Here is an 18,931-nt window from a genome sequence, read left to right as displayed (position 1 = left end):
ACTCTGCATAGTTTGAGGTGTTAAATTAGTTCAGTGTAAATTAATTTAGGCATACAGGTTGCACCATGCTAACTAGTGTAGTGTAATGTAGTGTAGTATAAGCTTCCATTACCTGATTACTACATTAGCCTTGTAGCTCCAGTGCTAAAAACTAAAGCATTACCAAACAGACCTTGTGTAAATATGTATTTATTTATTTGTTTCTTTTTGCAGCCCGGTTGGGAGTTCCTGGAGAGTCAGGAGATATGTGGCCCACGCCACCCTCACCAGCTGCCTGCACTGCCCCCTGGCTGGGAGGAGAGGCAGGACAACCTGGGACGCACCTACTATGTCAACCATGAGAACCGGACCACACAGTGGCACAGACCCACTATGCAGTAAGGCCATTCAGCTGTTTATATGAACAGCTTGTGTATTGCAGTTGTCTGTTGACTGACTAAATACGAAGTGAACATGAGTTCTTAAAAAGCTGATATGTGCAAAACTTTTCACATTCCTGTCTGGTGTATGGCAAAGCACTCCAGTGTACGCCATCTTCGCCATCAAGCCCTGACGGAAAATGTACCTACTGTTTTTTTATATATATATATATATATATATATATATATATATATATATATATATATATATATATATATATACCTTCTCTTATATATAATGTAAGGCTGCCACCTGCTGGACTATTAAGTAAAAGAAAATACTAATCATTTTATTAGGGAAGTGGTGCTATATAGAATATGAGAACCAATGTCTGTCCTAAAATTATCAATAAATCAGTTTTCAAAAAGTGAAATTATAAAATTGTGTTGTAGGGATGTGCAAAGAGAGGCGGAGCAGAGGCAGAGCACACACACTCAGCACCCTTTCATCACACGCAGACAAATCTCTGAACACGAGGAAAGCAATGACCGCCGAGAGTCGCCTGAGGTGTGTATATGCACATACAGATTGTCACTGTTTCTTGTCACTTATATCTTCATTTTTGCAATTTTTGACTTTTTCACATTAATGTAAATCTAGCTGTTGTTCTTCACATTGTGTCAGAATTTCATGAACAGACCAATAGAAATGCTATTGACATCCATTGAAAGTTAAGAAGGTCATTCTCCTGTAAAATTGCCATATATAGATACACATACAATATATGGACAAAAATATTAGGACACTTAGTCATTGAATTCGGGTGGTTTGTCCAGTCACATCAACAGAGGTGCATAAAATCGTGGTGTGGTTTTGTAATATGATGCCACTGTTGCAACAAGTAAGCTGGTGAAATTTCTTTCCTCCAAGATGTTCCACTGTCAACTCTGAGTGGTATTATATTGAAGTTACAGAGCGGGATCGCAGAGTGCTGAGGCGCATGACTTTGCTGACTCAGTAACTCCTAACCTGCTGTTAGAGCTGCAGAGAGGAACCGTCTCCTTATTAATGCCTGTATACTTAGAATGGGATAACATAAAAGCTCCTGTAGGTGTAATATGTAGGCGTCCCATTACTTTTGTCCATGTAATATGCTTTTATATTCGCTTAAATTCACACATATAAACAGGCACATCTGGACCTAAGCATACACTTGGGATTTTTATCATTTGGATCAGCTGTTCTGTGTTTTCTGTATTTACAATTTTGTGTGTGTGTATAGAGTTGGGAGATTATCACTGAGGACGATGGTACTCTGTATAGCAGTCAGAACCAGGTCTCTCCCCCTCCTCCTCATTCTCCTCTGGAATACACATCTTTCTGTGAGGAGTTCTGCAGACTGCAGACAGGCAATGAGAGACGCACCTCACTCACAGTAAGTACACCCACACACACATTCGCACATGCATGCACACACACATACTAGGAGTGTATCAATGCAGTATGTTGTATAATACAGTTTTCCTCTGACCTGAAATGTGGTCAATCAGGCATGTTCGAAATCTCCTGTGCTTCTTTAGTTTATGATGGGAGATGCTATCTTAATGTTGCTAACAAACATTGCAAGTCAGTAGTCACCCAAATCTTTTCTGTAAATACGTTCCCAAATGGCTTCTCTCAACTTTGCTTAGAGGGCATTCAGGTCAGTGCCCACAAAGGTGGTGCAGGCTTGTTCCTATGGTTTACGGCACACTTTGACTTACTGTAAGCTGTGAAATGACCAAAACTTTGCTCTGTAATTGAATACCATGGAGAACAGTTTTAGAAACAATGAAGCATTGTTCACACTCAAAACAGGACTGTACACCCAGTAACCTTCCCTAAGGTTTCCTAAATTCAAATCTTTAAATGCTTCAACTTTCAAACTTTACTGTGGTATTAATTGAAAGCATAACACCCCTGGGAACACATTTTGATGTATTTAAATATTGGTAAAATACTATGCTTGTGTCCAGCAAAGTGGGAATAGAAAAAACAAAGCAGAAATATAATTAAACACATAAATAAGTGCGCTCCTCAGACCTCTCTGAGAACGTTCTGGGCATAGTCTTAATATTCTAATGAATGTGTGTGACTGATCACTGGTGTGAGTCTCTATCACTGGCGAACAAAATGTATGGTACCATGGCAACACATTTTAGAATTGGCCGTCCCGGCACCAGCCTCTAAATTCCACGGCAAAGCGAAGAGGTGACAAAACATGGGGGTCTCAAGCTTCAGCTTTAGCTTTAGCGGAGCCATTTTAGCCTTGAAATTGCTCAGGGTTATGCTTATGTAAACCTGACCCCTTTTAGCACCACACATTCCACATCGAGAGGAGAGCAATAATGGTGAAATACAGAAGGAAAGGTATTATAAAAAAATATCTCATAACATTTTATACATTTACACTGGGGGACCTAAGGAGCTAGATTTACTTTATTTGAAAGGAAACTCAGATTGAGGCTCCCAGGGGGCTTAAAATCTGCACTTTCAGACAAAACAAAGATATACATAATGTATATCCAACATCAGGGTGGACCTATAGGGTAAATCAAAAATGACTCCTCTCAAACTTATTATTTGTGTGTTTGTGTGTTGTTGTTTTTTTAGCCACAGGGACATGGCAGTCGTAGAGGGAGTGCCCAGATGCTGACCGTAGAGGAGCATCCAGTTCATCCTGTGGTGAGTTCAGCCAGGAACACCTTTGTCAAAGTTGCAGTGATGCGTAATAACTGTATGGATTGATTTACACATTATGAAAAAGGGATGTATTATAAGTGGTGTTCCAATATATGTTGTTAAAGTGGACTGTGTTTTTCTCTTCACAAAATAAAACAGCCTGGAGCGTTTTAATCATTTCTCACCCCAAAGCTGGAGTCCTATTTTTAATCATACATAATTCTTTTTGTTAGAGTTTCATTTTTTTCTGCATGGATATGTGGATATTAGGTTATTTAACCACCCCCTCTCTCTTTGACTGTTTGTCTCTCTCTCACTCTCTCTTTGACTGTTCCTCTCTCGCTCTCCCTTTGGGTCTCTCTTGCTCTCGCTCTCTCCATAGATGATGCCCACTACTCCAGGACTACCCCCTGGCTGGGAGGAGAAGCAGGACAGTAAGGGCAGAGTTTACTACATCAACCACAACAGCAGAACCACCACCTGGACCCGGCCGCTTGTCCAGGTATAATGTGCATATACACACACATGCACACGCTTGCTGCTACTGTGTAATCTTCTGGTTCCATTCTTTAGGTTCAGCTGAAATCACAGCCATATAAAATAGAGGTAGATAGGCTAACCTTTATTGGTTAAAACATCACCAACACCTCCTCTCAAAATCGGCTATTTTAACAAAGCTGCCGCTCATTTATTGAGTGGATTTAATCATTAATATCCATTATTGTTAAAAACAATGACTCCAGTCTACCTTGAACCCAACAATTAGTGGCCGCCCATCCCAACTCATCCCAAAAGTATTTGATGAGGCACCACCACCATTCCAGAGATCACAGTTCCACTGCTCCACTGCTTAATGCTGGTGAGCTTTATACCTGTCTAGCCCACACCTGGTATTAGGCATAGTGCCAGTAGGTTTATGTTGATGTGTTCATGTCATATGTAAGCTGTAGTTGTTACTATGGTAACAGTGAGAGCCGTCTGAATTCTCTCTCCTGCAGTTGATCCAGCCGTCTGAAGCAGCTGCTGCGGCTGGAGGTACATCAGGATACCGCTCTCAGAGCCCTACAGTATACGCCCCCCCACTTCTTTCGCCCGACGTCTCGCCCCTGCACTCCCCTGCCCCCTTACACTCGCCTGGTCCACACCATTCACCTGCCCCGCAGCACTCACCTGGTCCACAGCACTCGCCTGGTCCACAGCACTCGCCCAGCCCACACTCTCACACACACACCTTTGAGTATGCAGGGTGCATGCCTGCCGGCTGGGAGGTGCGGAGCGCACCCAATGGACGGCCATTCTTCATAGACCACAACACCAAGACCACTACATGGGTAAGATGAGAGGCATGATTTTGGTATCAGAAGATGGGGGACTCTATAAAGTTGGAGCCCATCCAACACCTTTCCAACCCCCTTCACATACAGTATACAGAATTAAGCTAGCTATAGAGATGACCTTTTATATAGTTGGTAGTCTTATGCTATTGTTCATATTGGGTAGGTAGCATTAGCTATAGGAGCTAGTAGGCCAACAGCCTTCCAAAATCAAGAGGCTAGAGCTAATGTTATTAGTAATGCTAGCAAACGTTATACCACAACACCAAGATCACTACATGGAAAAGAGCAAGGGCACAGTTTTGCTTTAACGAAGGTGTGTGACTGGAGGCATTCTGTACACCCAGAGGTGTAGCAAGCTAACAGACTAGCCAGCAACCCAATGCCATATATTCGCTAGCTGCACTGTACTGTTTTTTTATTTAATGCTTAATGTTCATATATGTTACATGGTACATTTTTTTTAAATATGTCAAACAGCCCTGAAATTACAACCACCTGCCTAATATAAAGTAGGTCCCCCTTGTGCCGCCACAACAGGTCTGTGTGTCTGCTCAGAACTTGTAACTGCAGTGTAATTATGAAAATGGATGTAGTATGACCCATAGATCAGGCCTGTGGTATTTAGCCTTTCCCCTGACAAGCATGTACTGAGTATCACTTAGTCTTTGTGCCTTTCTTGTTTCCTGCCCACATACAGGATGACCCCCGGCTTAAGATTCCAGCCCACATGAGGAGACGACCTTCGCTTGACCCCAATGACCTCGGCCCACTACCTGTAAGTATATAGAGGTCATAATTTATAACAATAATATCAAACAGTAAGCAGAGCATTGGGATACTGTACAGATAAATCTGAGACCCCAAAAAAACCAAAAAAAAAAAACGAGTACCGTGTGTCTGTGTGTGACTGTGTGTCTGTAGCCTGGCTGGGAGGAGAGAATTCACAGTGATGGGAGAATCTTCTACATTGATCACAGTAAGAAAATACACTCTATCTGAGCCGAATTGTTGAGCAGGAAGAAGAGTGTGTGGAAGCTATATGCTGAAATTGTTCTACTCCTCCACAGACACCAAGACCACACAGTGGGAGGACCCTAGACTACAGAACTCTGCCATTACCGGACCAGTGAGTGCTGCTCTTATGGGATTTGGAGTTCTATCAAATGCAGTCTGCAGGGAATTGTCAATAGTATATAGGCCAGTGTTTCCTAACCTTAAACCTCCAAAGCCTTCTCTATATCTTATGTGTAATGTCTTATATGTTTATTTTCTTATATGTTTTTTTCTTTAATATACCAGAGTCTGCTCACAGACACCTTGGTATGCTGGTATGCAGGGGTCAGGCTCCAGATGATTTATATTTTTACTCAGAACATTAGATAAATCTTTGGTCTATTCCAGGCTGTGCCTTACTCCAGAGACTACAAGCAGAAATATGAGTATTTCCGCAAGAAGCTTAAAAAACCAGTAAGTCATTTGTCATTTAGAGTGATTTAATAGTTGTAGTAGTAGTAATAGTAATAATAATAATAATAATAATAATAAAAACTCACTTTTTGATTGTGTTTCTCTCTCTTTCCTTTCAGGCGGATCTCCCGAACCGTTTTGAGATGTCCGTGAGGCGAAACGCTTTGCTGGAAGATTCATACCGCCGCATCCTGTCTGTCAAACGGCCGGACCTCCTAAAGGCCCGTCTCTGGGTGGAGTTTGCTGGAGAGAAGGGGCTGGACTATGGAGGCGTGGCCCGAGAGTGGTTCTTCCTCATATCTAAAGAGATGTTCAACCCTTATTATGGACTGTTTGAGTACTCTGCCACGTAAGTGATGAATTTATTGTAATAAGCATAGGAGTGGTTTCTGACTTCAGATTAAAGTGTACTGCGGCCGTGTTAGCCTGTGTAGAAACCAGAAATGCCAGAGAAGGGAATAACTGGTATTCAGCTCTAGTGTAAAATTTACTAACTATTTCTAAGATTTTATGATGCTCTTTAATTTTTTGGTTGAGAAGTGAAATGGACATTCCTTTGGTGTGATGTGTTGACTCTAACTGAAAGGACATTTCTGAAATTGCAGGGATAACTACACACTACAGATCAACCCAAACTCAGGCCTCTGCAATGAGGATCATCTCTCCTACTTTAAATTCATCGGGCGTGTGGCAGGGATGGCCGTCTACCACGGGAAACTTCTGGACGGTAAGTGGAGCCTTGCCATTTTCTATATGTTGCATAGTACAGTTTCAGAAATATTTGACAATTAAGTCAATTTACAATCAACAACCAACATTACCATAACAACATACATTACTGACCTCATTTAACCAAAGCAGTGTGCTCCAGAACTGGTTCCACTGGTTTGCAGTGATGCACTCTTGTTCTAGCTAGGGGTGCACAGAGCTAATACTCAGTATCAGTATAGGTCCGATACTGGCCAATCTTGCTGGATCGGATATCGGAAAATGGGAAAGAAACGATCCATAACCCTAACGATCTTGTAAATGCTTGGTTGAAGCCTACATGCTGGTATTCTAGGCTTCATAATTTAGGACGAACTTACAGATACACATATTATAACAAGCAGCAATACTTAAATCTGTCTAACCATTTTATAGTCTTTACAAGAAACTCCAATTACAAGTGTGAAGTAAATTTATGATCAAAACATACTCTATTTAAGTAGCCTGGACTTTTCTAAGATAAAATGGCAAGTGTGACTGCCTCTTATAAATTCTTTAGATTTTGTTAGGGGAATAATAAAGTTACATCAACTATCAAAAAATCAGGCAAAATTGGCCTTGGTGTCTAAGGGTTAAGAGAGGGGTAAAAGATTGTATCTGATTGCTAGGAGCATCAGCAGATACTCAACGTTGCAATATCAAAAAGTAGTGTTGTGCTACTCCTAGTTCTAATGTACTCTAGCAAAATGCCTTCATGATCTTAGCTGGTAATACAGCTTCTAAATCTTTAGGCTGCTGTCTGTTTACACCTTTGTTTTTCGGTATTATTGATTTATTGATTTGTTTTTCTATTTTTCTGTCACAGCGTTCTTCATTCGTCCCTTCTACAAGATGATGCTGCAGAAGCCAATCACATTACAGGATATGGAATCTGTGGTGAGTGACAGGCCTGTTAAACCATTCAGCATCAGCTTTTGTATAGTCATTTTATTAATTTCTCATAGTATGGAGTAAGAAGATCAAGAAACTTTGAAAGGTTTTAATATCACTGTGACACTCTGACATGTCTGTGTTGCACGCATGGTAGTACAATTATCACTAAAGTGTGTGTGTGTGTGTGTGTGTGTGTGTTTTGTGTGATATTTCAGGACAGCGAGTACTTTAACTCTCTGAAGTGGATCCTGGAGAACGACCCCGCTGATTTAGACCTCCGCTTCACCATTGATGAAGATCTATTTGGACAGGTACCAGAGAGATCAGCTTCATCATTATTATTTTGTTTATAATAGGTTGCTTTCTGATTAAGAGAGACTGGTCTTCTGTTTAGAAGGGACAACTCTGAGCAGATACTTTAACAGATACTTTAGCTTTTGGACAGGTATTGGAATTTAGCAAAATAAATTTCTCATAAATAATCATGATTTGAAAGTTTTTCAATTAATAGTTGGGCTGATCAGCAGGTGGCACTATCCATGATCAGTAATGGGCACTAATGGAGCATATTTACTTACAGCAGGGCTATGGAGAATTGGTATTCCTTGCTCCTGGGCTCCCCTTATAGTCAGGAAGTGTAATCTGCACTTTAAGTCACCACTAAAGGACGTTTTTTCTGGGCAAGCTGAGAGATAGATAACTGTCACTGAAAGTGAAATAAGACTGAGGCAATGAGAAATAAGACTGAGGCAATATAGTAATATTACAGGTAATTTACACATATACAGTGTTCCGCAGATCTTATGAGCATTGTCCTGCCTTCTTCACCAAAGTTACAACGTGCAGTTAGAAGTATGCAGAACCCGGAGTAGCAAAGACAGCAGACTCTCTTTTATATTTATTGACATATTACATATTTGCATCAGTACACTGAGGATGAGTGAATCTTACAGATATGCAGTAGCCCTAACCGCTTGTTGTTTTTTCATAGACCCACCAGCATGAGCTGAAGCCAGGAGGCACTGATATCATCGTTAATGACAGCAACAAGAAGGAATACATCCAGTAAGCTCTACCAAACCCCATGTGACACCAACAGTAACTGAATGCCTTTTGTATTGCAGGGTTTTTAGTAGCAGTTACACTAATGACATAAATAGCCGGTATTACCAAATGGTATCAAATCTGGTTAACATGGCCAAAGATATTTATATAACATTTTTATCACAGAAAATGTAGCTTTGTTCACAAGTGATTGCTAAAAGGATGGGTAATGTACTGTGTTCTGTTTTCCAGCCTTGTGATGCAGTGGAGATTCGTAAACCGGATTCAGAGACAAATGACCGCTTTCAAAGAAGTAAGTGGATCTGTTTTATTTACTGAATTTTCTGGTGATTTAGACTTAGTGCTATTATGTATACAATTAGAAGTTGTTAGAATCAGCAGACCTTCAAAGCAGCTTTACACTAGGGCTGGGCAATATGGTAAAAATCACAATATTTAAAGAATTTTCTGCGATACATGATATTTAATCACAATATGTATAATCATAGACTAAATAAATCAGTAGCCACATATCCTTATAAACTCCTATTCAGACACTTTCCTGTACTGAATACAGTGGGGTTTTTTTATATTCAACATCTGCTGCACTTCATCTAATTAAACCAGTCACTAATTACTCTGTTTGTAATGAAACCTGCAGCTGATCAGTGTTTATTAAGCACTAAGTGTCTACTTTCTACTCTATAAAACCTGAGATATATTAACCAAACTTTGTTTGATAAAATTAGCTTCACATTGTTAAAGAAAGATCCCAGGCCTGTCTTAAATATATAGTCTTATATATGTTTATAAGCATTAACATGTATGGCGTAAGGCTGTGAGAGGGAGCAGTGCATCTCACACTTTCTTTGTAATCCCTCACAGGGCTTTTATGAGCTCATCCCACAGGATCTGATAAAGATCTTTGATGAGAATGAGCTGGAGGTACGTACTGCTGTTTGGTTAGTTGAATCAGTAGTCTATATTTTTTCAAGTGCAGTTGATCTGTATTCTCTTTCCTTCGCTCTCAGTTGCTGATGTGTGGTTTGGGAGATGTGGATGTGAATGACTGGAGGGAGAACACCAAGTACAAGAATGGCTATGGGCCTAACCAGCCGGTCATCCAGTGGTTCTGGAAGGTAAGTGTGACCACTTATTTTTAACAGTGCTAATTGATTGGGTTCTTGTTGAGTTATATTAGCTTAACTTTGGACATTAATCAGTGCGTCTTTGTTATTTTTTACATTTTGGGAGAAATTGTGTGAATTTACGTTTTTTTGCTGAAAGACCATATCTGATATCTGACCAGTGCCTCTTTAACATAGAAAAGAAGATGCTAGGCTAATACTGCTAACAAACACTGTGTTTAAACTGGCAAAAACATCCCTCAACCCATTTTAGGGTGCGTCCAGATCTTTATTAGTTAAAGTGCTAGTGTAAAAACACCCTTATTTTAGTGTAGAAACACAACAAAACTTTTCTTTATTGCTTAATTGTGGGGCGGACATTTAGAGCGAGTTTTAGTTTAAGTGTTTTAAGTGTGCTGTTTTACTAAAAAAAAAATTTCTAAACTCGTAGCTTTGAAAACAAAATTTCAAGCAAATAAATTTAGATTTTGGGTATGAGTTTATTTGATACGTTAGTCTGGCATCTCCCTTTCCGACTAAAGAAGCATATGTCAGATATCGAATGTCATTTATGTTATTTTAATTTTTCATCAAACTATTATCTTTATATATTTTATATAATTTTATACTAATTTATAACATGTTTTTGCATCAGTTCTATAACCACTTAAAAAGCTTGTGGCCCACCGGTGAAAGTGTTATGACAAACCTTTATTGCCAAAGAATAGCCCCACCAGTTTGTGCAGAAGTTACTGAATAATAAACCTTGGTGTGTAATAAGACATGAAGTGTTAAGGGGTTAATGGATATCTCTCTGTCTCTCTCTCTCTCTCTCTGTCTCTCTCTCTCTCTCTCTCTCTCTCTCTCTCTCTCTCTCTCTCTCACAGACTGTTCTGCTGATGGATGCTGAGAAGCGAATCCGGTTGCTGCAGTTTGTGACTGGCACCTCTCGCGTGCCAATGAATGGCTTTGCTGAGCTTTACGGTCAGTCCCCCCCCCCTCTCTACACCTCTTCTTCAAGAGAGAAAGCAGCACTTTGCTCACTATGAAATTGCACACCGACGCTCAACAAAAAAACATTCAGAACCATTGTTTGTAATAAATGTATGCACACTTGTGACTTGTATATATGACTTGTGACTTGAAATTTATATGAAATGCAATAATATTAAAATAATATTTTAAAACATACATTTTCACTTGAAATAGTCTGTTTCTCTGCAATAGCCTATCTAGCTCGCAAGTAACTCCCTTGTGGGGGTGATGGACGAGGAGAAGTTGATCAGCGAAGTTGGGAAATTCCCAGAACTATATGCCTCTAGTTGCAGGTTTTTAAATGATAACCACAAACCTTAAATGCTCTTAAAATTGAGCTTGAAATCAGTTCGAAGTTGAACTCGTGTAAAGAGTGTTAATTGGTGCCCGGTGTGTGACGGCTGATGATGGATGATAATTGTGCTGGGGCTCTGTGAAGCAGTGAGGGGTCAGTACTGTACTTGTGAAGTGTTTGGATCCTGAATGTTGTATTATTTTGTGTGTGTGTGTGTGTCATCAGGGTCAAATGGGCCACAGTTATTCACCATAGAGCAGTGGGGCACCCGGGATAAACTGCCCCGAGCACACACATGGTGAGTTACGGAATAGTACTCTCCATTTTTAACTAAACGTAATGTGAATCTGTTTTTTTATTGTGTCAGAATGTTTTGGTTAAATGAACCAACAGAAATGAACTAATCTGAATAAAAAATAAAATAACTTGGAATAAACTCTTTACTTCCATTGAAAGTTAAGGTATGTCTCTTGTAATGTAAAGTCTTTTTAATGTATGGTTCATCTGTTTAGTGTCATTTTATTTTGTAATGGATGAAAAAGTTTAGTTAGTGTTAGTTATTGTAGTAGTTGTTATTTAGCATTAATTAGTATTAATTAATCATTATTAGTAAAGTTATTTATATTTTTTTGTTGTTATTACATAATAATCTCTCTCCCTCTCTTATTTCTCCCTTTCTTCTTCTTTCTTCTCTCTTATTCTCTCTCTTGTTCTCTCTCTGTCTCTCGATCTCTGTCTCTGTCTCTATCCCTCTCTCCCTCTCCCTCTCCCTCAGCTTTAATCGTCTGGATCTGCCTCCATACGAGTCGTTCGAGGAGCTCCGGGAGAAGCTGAACATTGCAATTGAAAATGCGCAGGGCTTCGACGGGGTCGACTAGTTAAAGTGCCCGCCCGGCCGCGGCCACAGCGTTACTACGGAGACAGAATCCCAGCTGAGGGAAGCGGGTGTAGTGTGCGGATGGAGCTAAAGGGGGTTCGTTGCAGCAAACGTTGGGGCAGCACCCTGATCCGAGTTTAAGGGTTGAGTTTAAACTTGAGACTCCTCAGAGTGAAGAAGCCTGAATTTTCTCCAGTCGAGGAAAAGCCCTGAATGCTATCACTCTTTAAGGCTCTGTATCAAGAGCTCATATCTATGAAGTTTACAGAAACAAACATTTTTTTCTATTGTACATCAAATCCAAATCACAGCGTAATGTAATGTACACTTTGACTAAGTATCTGCAGATATGCCGTACAGTTTGCCGCAGAGGCTCGATATCTTGCACATTTGTATACGTTTGTAAGCTCGTAAGCCTTTTTGATGTATGTTCTATATACACAGTATAATGTGAGGAGGGCGGATGGCCACAGAGCTGTGATTCGGTTTTTGATTTAAAGCTTTTAACAGCCTGTAAAATGCGCTCTTTCATTTTCAGTGGTTCTATGGATTCGGGGCTTTTGTAAGTCATGATATCGCTGTTAATATTAAGAGCATCTTTTGGCAGTGTTTTAATTGAAGTGTTCACCTGTGTTGCCTCCATCTCAGGTTTTGGTGGCAGTATTCACTTAAGACACTCACGTGTCCTTTTTTTCCCTCTCGTTCTTGGTAATTTATTCTTTATACTCACATTAAAACTGTGTTTACGTTACCTTTGTTTACTGGTGGCCCACTAAACAGAGCTCTAGATCTAAAGTCTAAACTTTTCTCTTAATATCTGATTTTAATTTTGTACTTTTAGTGCTTTTTAAGAGTCTTTCTTTTTTTTCTTTTTAAATAACTTTTTTAAGTCTTAACTTTGTCTTTTTTCAATCATTCAATCTTTGCGTTTGATTTTGGGAGGAATCCTCTGCTTCGCCTGATTATCAAACGGAACGTGGGTAAATGTTTACATGGAAACATTGCTGAACGTATGCACATTTCTCTCTCTCTCTCTCTCTCTCTCTCTCTTTCTACTTCTTTATATGACTGTTAAATTTTCAATGCCTTCACCTGTCTTGTATGAGCAGTCGAATTTTTTAGATTTTTCAGATTTATCAAAGTGAATCCTTATTGTTTAGAGGAGATGTTCTTAAAAGTCTAGACTCTAGAGTTTATCATATATTTAGAAGCTGTATCAGATTAGTCTACCCTTTATCCTGAGGATCATATTGTTTTGGCTCTCTTTAAAAGTTCCTGTTAGTGATTTTGATATTAAATCAAGTAAATATAAACAGTAAAACATGCCTTTAATCTGGAATATAAATCATAATGGTTTAATCGGGTCACATGCCAATGTTAATGGCGACATACTGTATTTTGGGGAATAAATAAAAATAAATGGAAAGATCTCTTCTTATTGTGCAGCTTTGTTTGTTTGTTCATTTAACTCTTTAATCTCTTAGTGATGCAACATATAGAGATGCACCAACTGTATCTGATGCTCATGGGTATTGACGCAAACAGTTTTTTTAACCAGAAGAGGGCGCTTTGCCCATTAGACCAATAGGACTTGCAGTCTATCAGAACCATTTGGAGTAGTGTGTTGAAACTCTGACATATCAAACTCGAAATGGATCTGTGGTGGATGTTGGACTTTACTGATGATGGGTACTATGCCACACTCCATTAAAACAGCAGAAACTGTACTATAGTGAAAGTATGAGTACTGTATCACAGTAACTCAATTAAAAGAGCAGAAACTACTATAGTGAAAGTATGAGTACTGCATCACAGTAACTAAATTAAAAGAGCAGAAACTACTATAGTGAAAGTATGAGTACTGTATCACAGTAACTCAATTAAAAGAGTAGAAACTGTACTATAGTGAAAGTATGAGTACTGTATCACAATCTAACTCAATTAAAAGAGCAGAAACTACTATAGTGAAAGTATGAGTACTGTATCACAATCTAACTCAATTAAAAGAGCTGAAACTACTATAGTGAAAGTATGAGTACTGTATCACAATCTACCTCAATTAAAACAGCAGAAACTACTATAGTGAAAGTATGAGTACTGTATCACAATCTAACTCAATTAAAAGAGCAGAAACTACTATAGTGAAAGTATGAGTACTGTATCACAATCTAACTCAATTAAAAGAGCAGAAACTACTATAGTGAAAGTATGAGTACTGTATCACAGTAATTCAATTAAAAGCTGAAAGTACTATAGTGAAAGTATGAGTACTGTATCACAGTCTAACTCAATTAAAAGAGCAGAAACTGTACTATAGTGAAAGTATGAGTACTGTATCACAATCTAACTCAATTAAAAGAGCAGAAACTACTATAGTGAAAGTATGAGTACTGTATCACAGTAATTCAATTAAAAGCTGAAAGTACTATAGTGAAAGTATGAGTACTGTATCACAGTCTAACTCAATTAAAAGAGAAGAAACTACTATAGTGAAAGTATGAGTACTGTATCACAATCTAACTCAATTAAAAGAGCAGAAACTACTATAGTGAAAGTATGAGTACTGTATCACAATCTAACTCAATTAAAAGAGCTGAAACTACTATAGTGAAAGTATGAGTACTGTATCACAATCTAACTCAATTAAAACAGCAGAAACTACTATAGTGAAAGTATGAGTACTGTATCACAATCTAACTCAATTAAAAGAGCAGAAACTACTATAGTAGAGTCAGATTGAAAGTCAACTGTGTCCTTGTAAGGGGATCCAGAGAAAGCATGCACAGTTGTGATCTCTCTGGCTCCGGCTTCTGATGGCGAAACAGCAATCCTTTGGCTGTAGTGTCAGTGTCTGCTGGCCACTCGGAGCCCCTAAATTAATCAGTTTTGAGTGTCAGTCTTAAATAAAATATGACACACTACTAAATATCAGTGTCATTTGTAATCTGATAACATTTAATGGAGCTGAATACTTTTCCAAGGCATTGTAATGGCACTTTTGTCACATAACAACTCAGAAACTCAGAGATTTATAACGTAATTACAGCAGGAGTCACGTCCTTTTCAGCATGTGTGAAAGTCCCTCACGCATAAGGAATCTGCGTAACAGCTAAGCCCACACAGCCACACAGGGTCCGAGCTCACCGCAGTATCGTCCCTCTGAGGGATGTTTCAAAGCACAGGGAGGCCCATTCATGAAAGCAGTGAGTGACACCGCTCTTGTTTTCTCTCCTCTTCTCCTCTCCCATCCCCCTCTCACCTCTCTCTCCCTCTCTCCTTCTCTCTCTCTCTTTTCCCACCCCCAGCCCAGAGGTCGGGTGACAGGTCACACACTCTCCTATTCAGCCTCTTAGGCCCTGAAGGGTCAAAGGGGAGGGTCTTAGGCAGGGGGCTAGGTATGTCCGGTTGATCGACACTCTCTCCTGACCAATAGTTGGGCTCCTGGATAAGAGTGCCGGATCTTCTTTCCTTTAGCAGCATGCATGTTGATTATGACTATTGCTAGTATTGATCAAGATTAGCATATTGACAGCTGTGGAGGCCAAACTCGATCACGCACACACAGACGTAGACACACACTCAGACAGGCAGGTCGTGATAAATAAGGATTTATGCTGAGGAGGTATTTTAGATGGTTGAACCACAGTTCATCTACCAGAAATACTCTTAGCAACCATACTAGAGTAAACATAGTGTGGCTGCAAGAATACATCAAGCAAGCAGAACTTCTCAGTCCATCCAGCATCTGTAAGCGTAAGAACTGCAGCCTGTCAGATTTGATTCTTCTCTTTTTTTTCAATCTATTAGGTGTCAAATAAAACACGGCAGATCCCAAGTGAGAGGTATGAGCAACAGTTGAGCAGTGTAGGAGCTGAACCAACACCACAGATTGTTATTAAAACCCAGAAAAGAGAAGTAGGAAAGAAATGTTAATGACAAAAGTGAAACTGAGGACAAAGTGCAAAAATATGATCATTCAAACTTTTTGTAAGAAAAAGTACAAATGAATAAAAAGCTGTAAAATCTGGATTTTAATGTTTTGTTAAAAAGTTTCCAGCCGGCGTCCATTCCATTGTTTTAATACAAACTATTTTACACTTATATTTCTCTAAATGGTTTTGCTGTCTTGCTTTATTAATTATGCAGAACAAGGCCTCCGCCTGGTTTGTTGTCTTTATTGTGGTTATACCAATACAGGGTTGTACAGTACAATCAAAGACTGTTAGGCTAAATCTCTGGTGTAGTATAGGTAAGGACATGGTGCAATAGTGCAAGCACAACAGATGAATAATAAATAAAAAATTTTTAGGTCCCCTGTAAGTCACAACATCCTAACTTTCATCTGCCATACGGCATCCCTGGTTCAGGTTGTGATGGTTCAGGTGTTGCTGGTGTGACTAGTTTAAAAGTCTGTGGGTAAAAACTGCTGACGTTCCCATACCTCTTTCTGGACAGCAAAGGTTCAGAACAATGCTGTTGTTGGGTTTACGTGATATAACTCTTTACAGAGTGACAGGAACCAGTGGTTGTCATGATTACATGAGTATGGACACTTTTCTTCACTTTCAGGAACCTCCAGAGACTATATTCCTATACTCCAGAGACTTTTTGGATGTACAACCCCCTGCATGTCACGCGTCATCTTCTCTATGTGTAAACATTCGCTGATTACACCTTGTATACCTTGTAAAACTCAGGTAAAGCAGTATCTCAGATGTCAGTCTGACAGTGTATTTATATTCAGTGCATTAATTCATTATTTGGTCAGATGTCTGCTACCATTTACCACCACTTATATAATTTCCAAAGCCCCTCTCAAGGAAACCAGAGTTAAACACTGGGTAGAACTACATATCTGGAAGCCATAGTGGCATCATTGGATCGATAGCACATCCTGCTTAATTTCCATAAAGGGACTGTGGGAACCTTGCTCTTTTTTCATTGATCAGCCATCAGAGCACAGCAAAGCACAGGCCTGTACTGCATGGTGGAGCAAGGCCCAGCTGGGCCTTTTGTCTGGCTAGACCTAGGGCAGGGGTGGCAAAAGGGAGGTCAACTCTCCTTCTCCATCGAAAGAGAGAGCAGATCAATATTTCTGTGCAGCGTCCAGCTGTCCAGCTGTCCTTATCAATGAGGCTGTGGGCCAGTTATTTGGTTAAAACACACAGAACAGGCAGAAAGGGTGTGTGTGTGTGTGTGTGTGTGTGTGTGTGTTGTCATGAACAGCTAATTTTCTATACATGGCCATGGTTTAGGAGAAGAAAGCTGACTTTAAGTTAAGGTCAAATTCAGTCAGACCTCTGCAATGGATGTACTTACTTTTCTGTACCAGAAAAATCTACTTTTCAATTTCATAGTCAAACCAACTTTAAAAACATTTAACTTTTATTAATGATATATTTTTATATAGAATTACAGGGCATGTGTTCTATAATCAACAAGCAAGATTATTGTCAGCTCATTCTTAAAGGGGTTTTCCACTATTTTTTTATTTTTTTTTGGTTTATAAATTAAATATTAAATACTAAATAATTGCATAAGTAAGATGTAAACAGTCCTTCAGAGTGGTTTGATGTGAAAAGTACAGAGTCATAATTGTTTACAGTGGTGATAAATGGATCTAGCCATCTTAAATGCCTCTAAAAGCTCCCTCACAGAGAGTTACTACACCATGATGGTTATGAGTACATTTCCTGATGACTGAAGCACTGTTTTATGATACAGTAGGTCTGACATTGGGGGAGGATACATTCATGGTGGAGAGGTACATGCAGGGCGTTGTAAGGAAAAATAGTCTCCAAAGAAAACATATTTTCTCAGCTTTAACACTATTTTACCATCATCAGCATTACACATAACATAACTTCAATTATGTTGAACTTTCAAAAATCAGTGCTTTAATTATTGTATTTTCTAATCCATTACAGGAATTGATTGCTGCTGTTCTGCATAACAACACATAAAAATTTTATTTTAATTTTATTTATGATTAATATTATTTAATTATATTATATAATGTAATATTATTATGCTATTATATATATATCGTTAGTAAAACTTCATTTCTGTCATATATGCATAACACATTAAATTACAGTAGAAGTGCACCTCCATTGCATTGCACTTCCATAGGAGTTTGGCAGCGGCGTGATCCCTCCCTACATGGAAACGAGGGAGATGCTGGAGCCGTATAACACACAACCAATTATGTTGAACTTTCAAAAATCAGTGCTTTAATTATTGTATTTTCTAAACCATTACAGAAATCAAATGCAGCTGTTCTGCATAACAACAAATTAAAAATTGTTTTTCATTTTATTTACGATTAATATTATTTAATTATATTATATCATGTAATATTATTATGGTATTATATATATGTATTGTTAGTAAAACTTCATTTCTGTCATATATGCAAAACACATTAAATTACAGTAGAAGTGCACCTCCATTGCATTGCACTTCCATAGGAGTTTGGCAGTGGCTGGAGCCGTATAACACACAACCAATTATGTTGAACTTTCAAAAATCAGTGCTTTAATTATTGTATTTTCTAAACCATTACAGGAATCAAATGCAGCTGTTCTGCATGACAACACATTTCATTTTTCTGTCATTTTATTTATGATTAATATTATTTAATTATATTAGATAATGTAATATTATTATGCTATTATATATATATATATATATATATATATATATATATATATATATATTGTTAGTAAAACTTTAATTCTGTCATATATGCATAACACATTAAATTACAGTAGAAGTGCACCTCCATTGCATTGCACTTCCATGGGAGTCTGGCAGCGGCGTGATCCCTCACTACATGGAAACGAGGGAGATGCTGGAGCCGTATAACACACAACCAAGGGGCGGGTGTTCATCCGCACCGCGCTCTAAGATAAAGAAAACTAGTCCCCGCCTCAGGTCAGCAGCCCTCAGTGATTTTGCCTCAGAAAGCGTTTAGCGGAGGCAGCAGCCTGTAGGCTTAGCTAGCATGCACGGACAACTCAAATAA

The 18,931-nt window shown here is 38.9% G+C and overlaps 1 protein-coding gene across 3 annotated transcripts in view; it reads left to right on the top strand.

The window, feature by feature from the left end:
- nedd4a (NEDD4 E3 ubiquitin protein ligase a) overlaps window positions 1-13,334 on the top strand; it is a 45,942-nt gene extending 32,608 nt beyond the window's left edge. For all 3 annotated transcript variants that reach the window (XM_072694503.1, XM_072694506.1, XM_072694504.1), the window contains 21 exons: window positions 214-377; window positions 813-927; window positions 1,643-1,795; window positions 3,013-3,084; window positions 3,464-3,583; window positions 4,080-4,412; window positions 5,116-5,193; window positions 5,340-5,394; window positions 5,486-5,544; window positions 5,820-5,885; window positions 6,005-6,234; window positions 6,491-6,612; window positions 7,459-7,529; window positions 7,742-7,837; window positions 8,518-8,591; window positions 8,823-8,883; window positions 9,456-9,515; window positions 9,602-9,709; window positions 10,585-10,681; window positions 11,253-11,325; window positions 11,803-13,334. In XM_072694503.1, the coding sequence (XP_072550604.1) occupies window positions 214-377; window positions 813-927; window positions 1,643-1,795; window positions 3,013-3,084; window positions 3,464-3,583; window positions 4,080-4,412; window positions 5,116-5,193; window positions 5,340-5,394; window positions 5,486-5,544; window positions 5,820-5,885; window positions 6,005-6,234; window positions 6,491-6,612; window positions 7,459-7,529; window positions 7,742-7,837; window positions 8,518-8,591; window positions 8,823-8,883; window positions 9,456-9,515; window positions 9,602-9,709; window positions 10,585-10,681; window positions 11,253-11,325; window positions 11,803-11,905 (2,310 nt within the window). In that variant the 3' untranslated portion in view covers window positions 11,906-13,334. The remainder of the gene's footprint in view (window positions 1-213; window positions 378-812; window positions 928-1,642; window positions 1,796-3,012; window positions 3,085-3,463; window positions 3,584-4,079; window positions 4,413-5,115; window positions 5,194-5,339; window positions 5,395-5,485; window positions 5,545-5,819; window positions 5,886-6,004; window positions 6,235-6,490; window positions 6,613-7,458; window positions 7,530-7,741; window positions 7,838-8,517; window positions 8,592-8,822; window positions 8,884-9,455; window positions 9,516-9,601; window positions 9,710-10,584; window positions 10,682-11,252; window positions 11,326-11,802) is intronic.
- The last annotated feature ends 5,597 nt before the right edge of the window (window positions 13,335-18,931 follow it).

The sequence above is a fragment of the Salminus brasiliensis genome, chromosome 13 (genome assembly GCF_030463535.1).
Source record: "Salminus brasiliensis chromosome 13, fSalBra1.hap2, whole genome shotgun sequence".
Lineage (NCBI taxonomy): Eukaryota > Metazoa > Chordata > Actinopteri > Characiformes > Bryconidae > Salminus > Salminus brasiliensis.
Note: the sequence above shows the minus strand (reverse complement) of the source record. Positions and strands in the feature narration are given on the sequence as shown.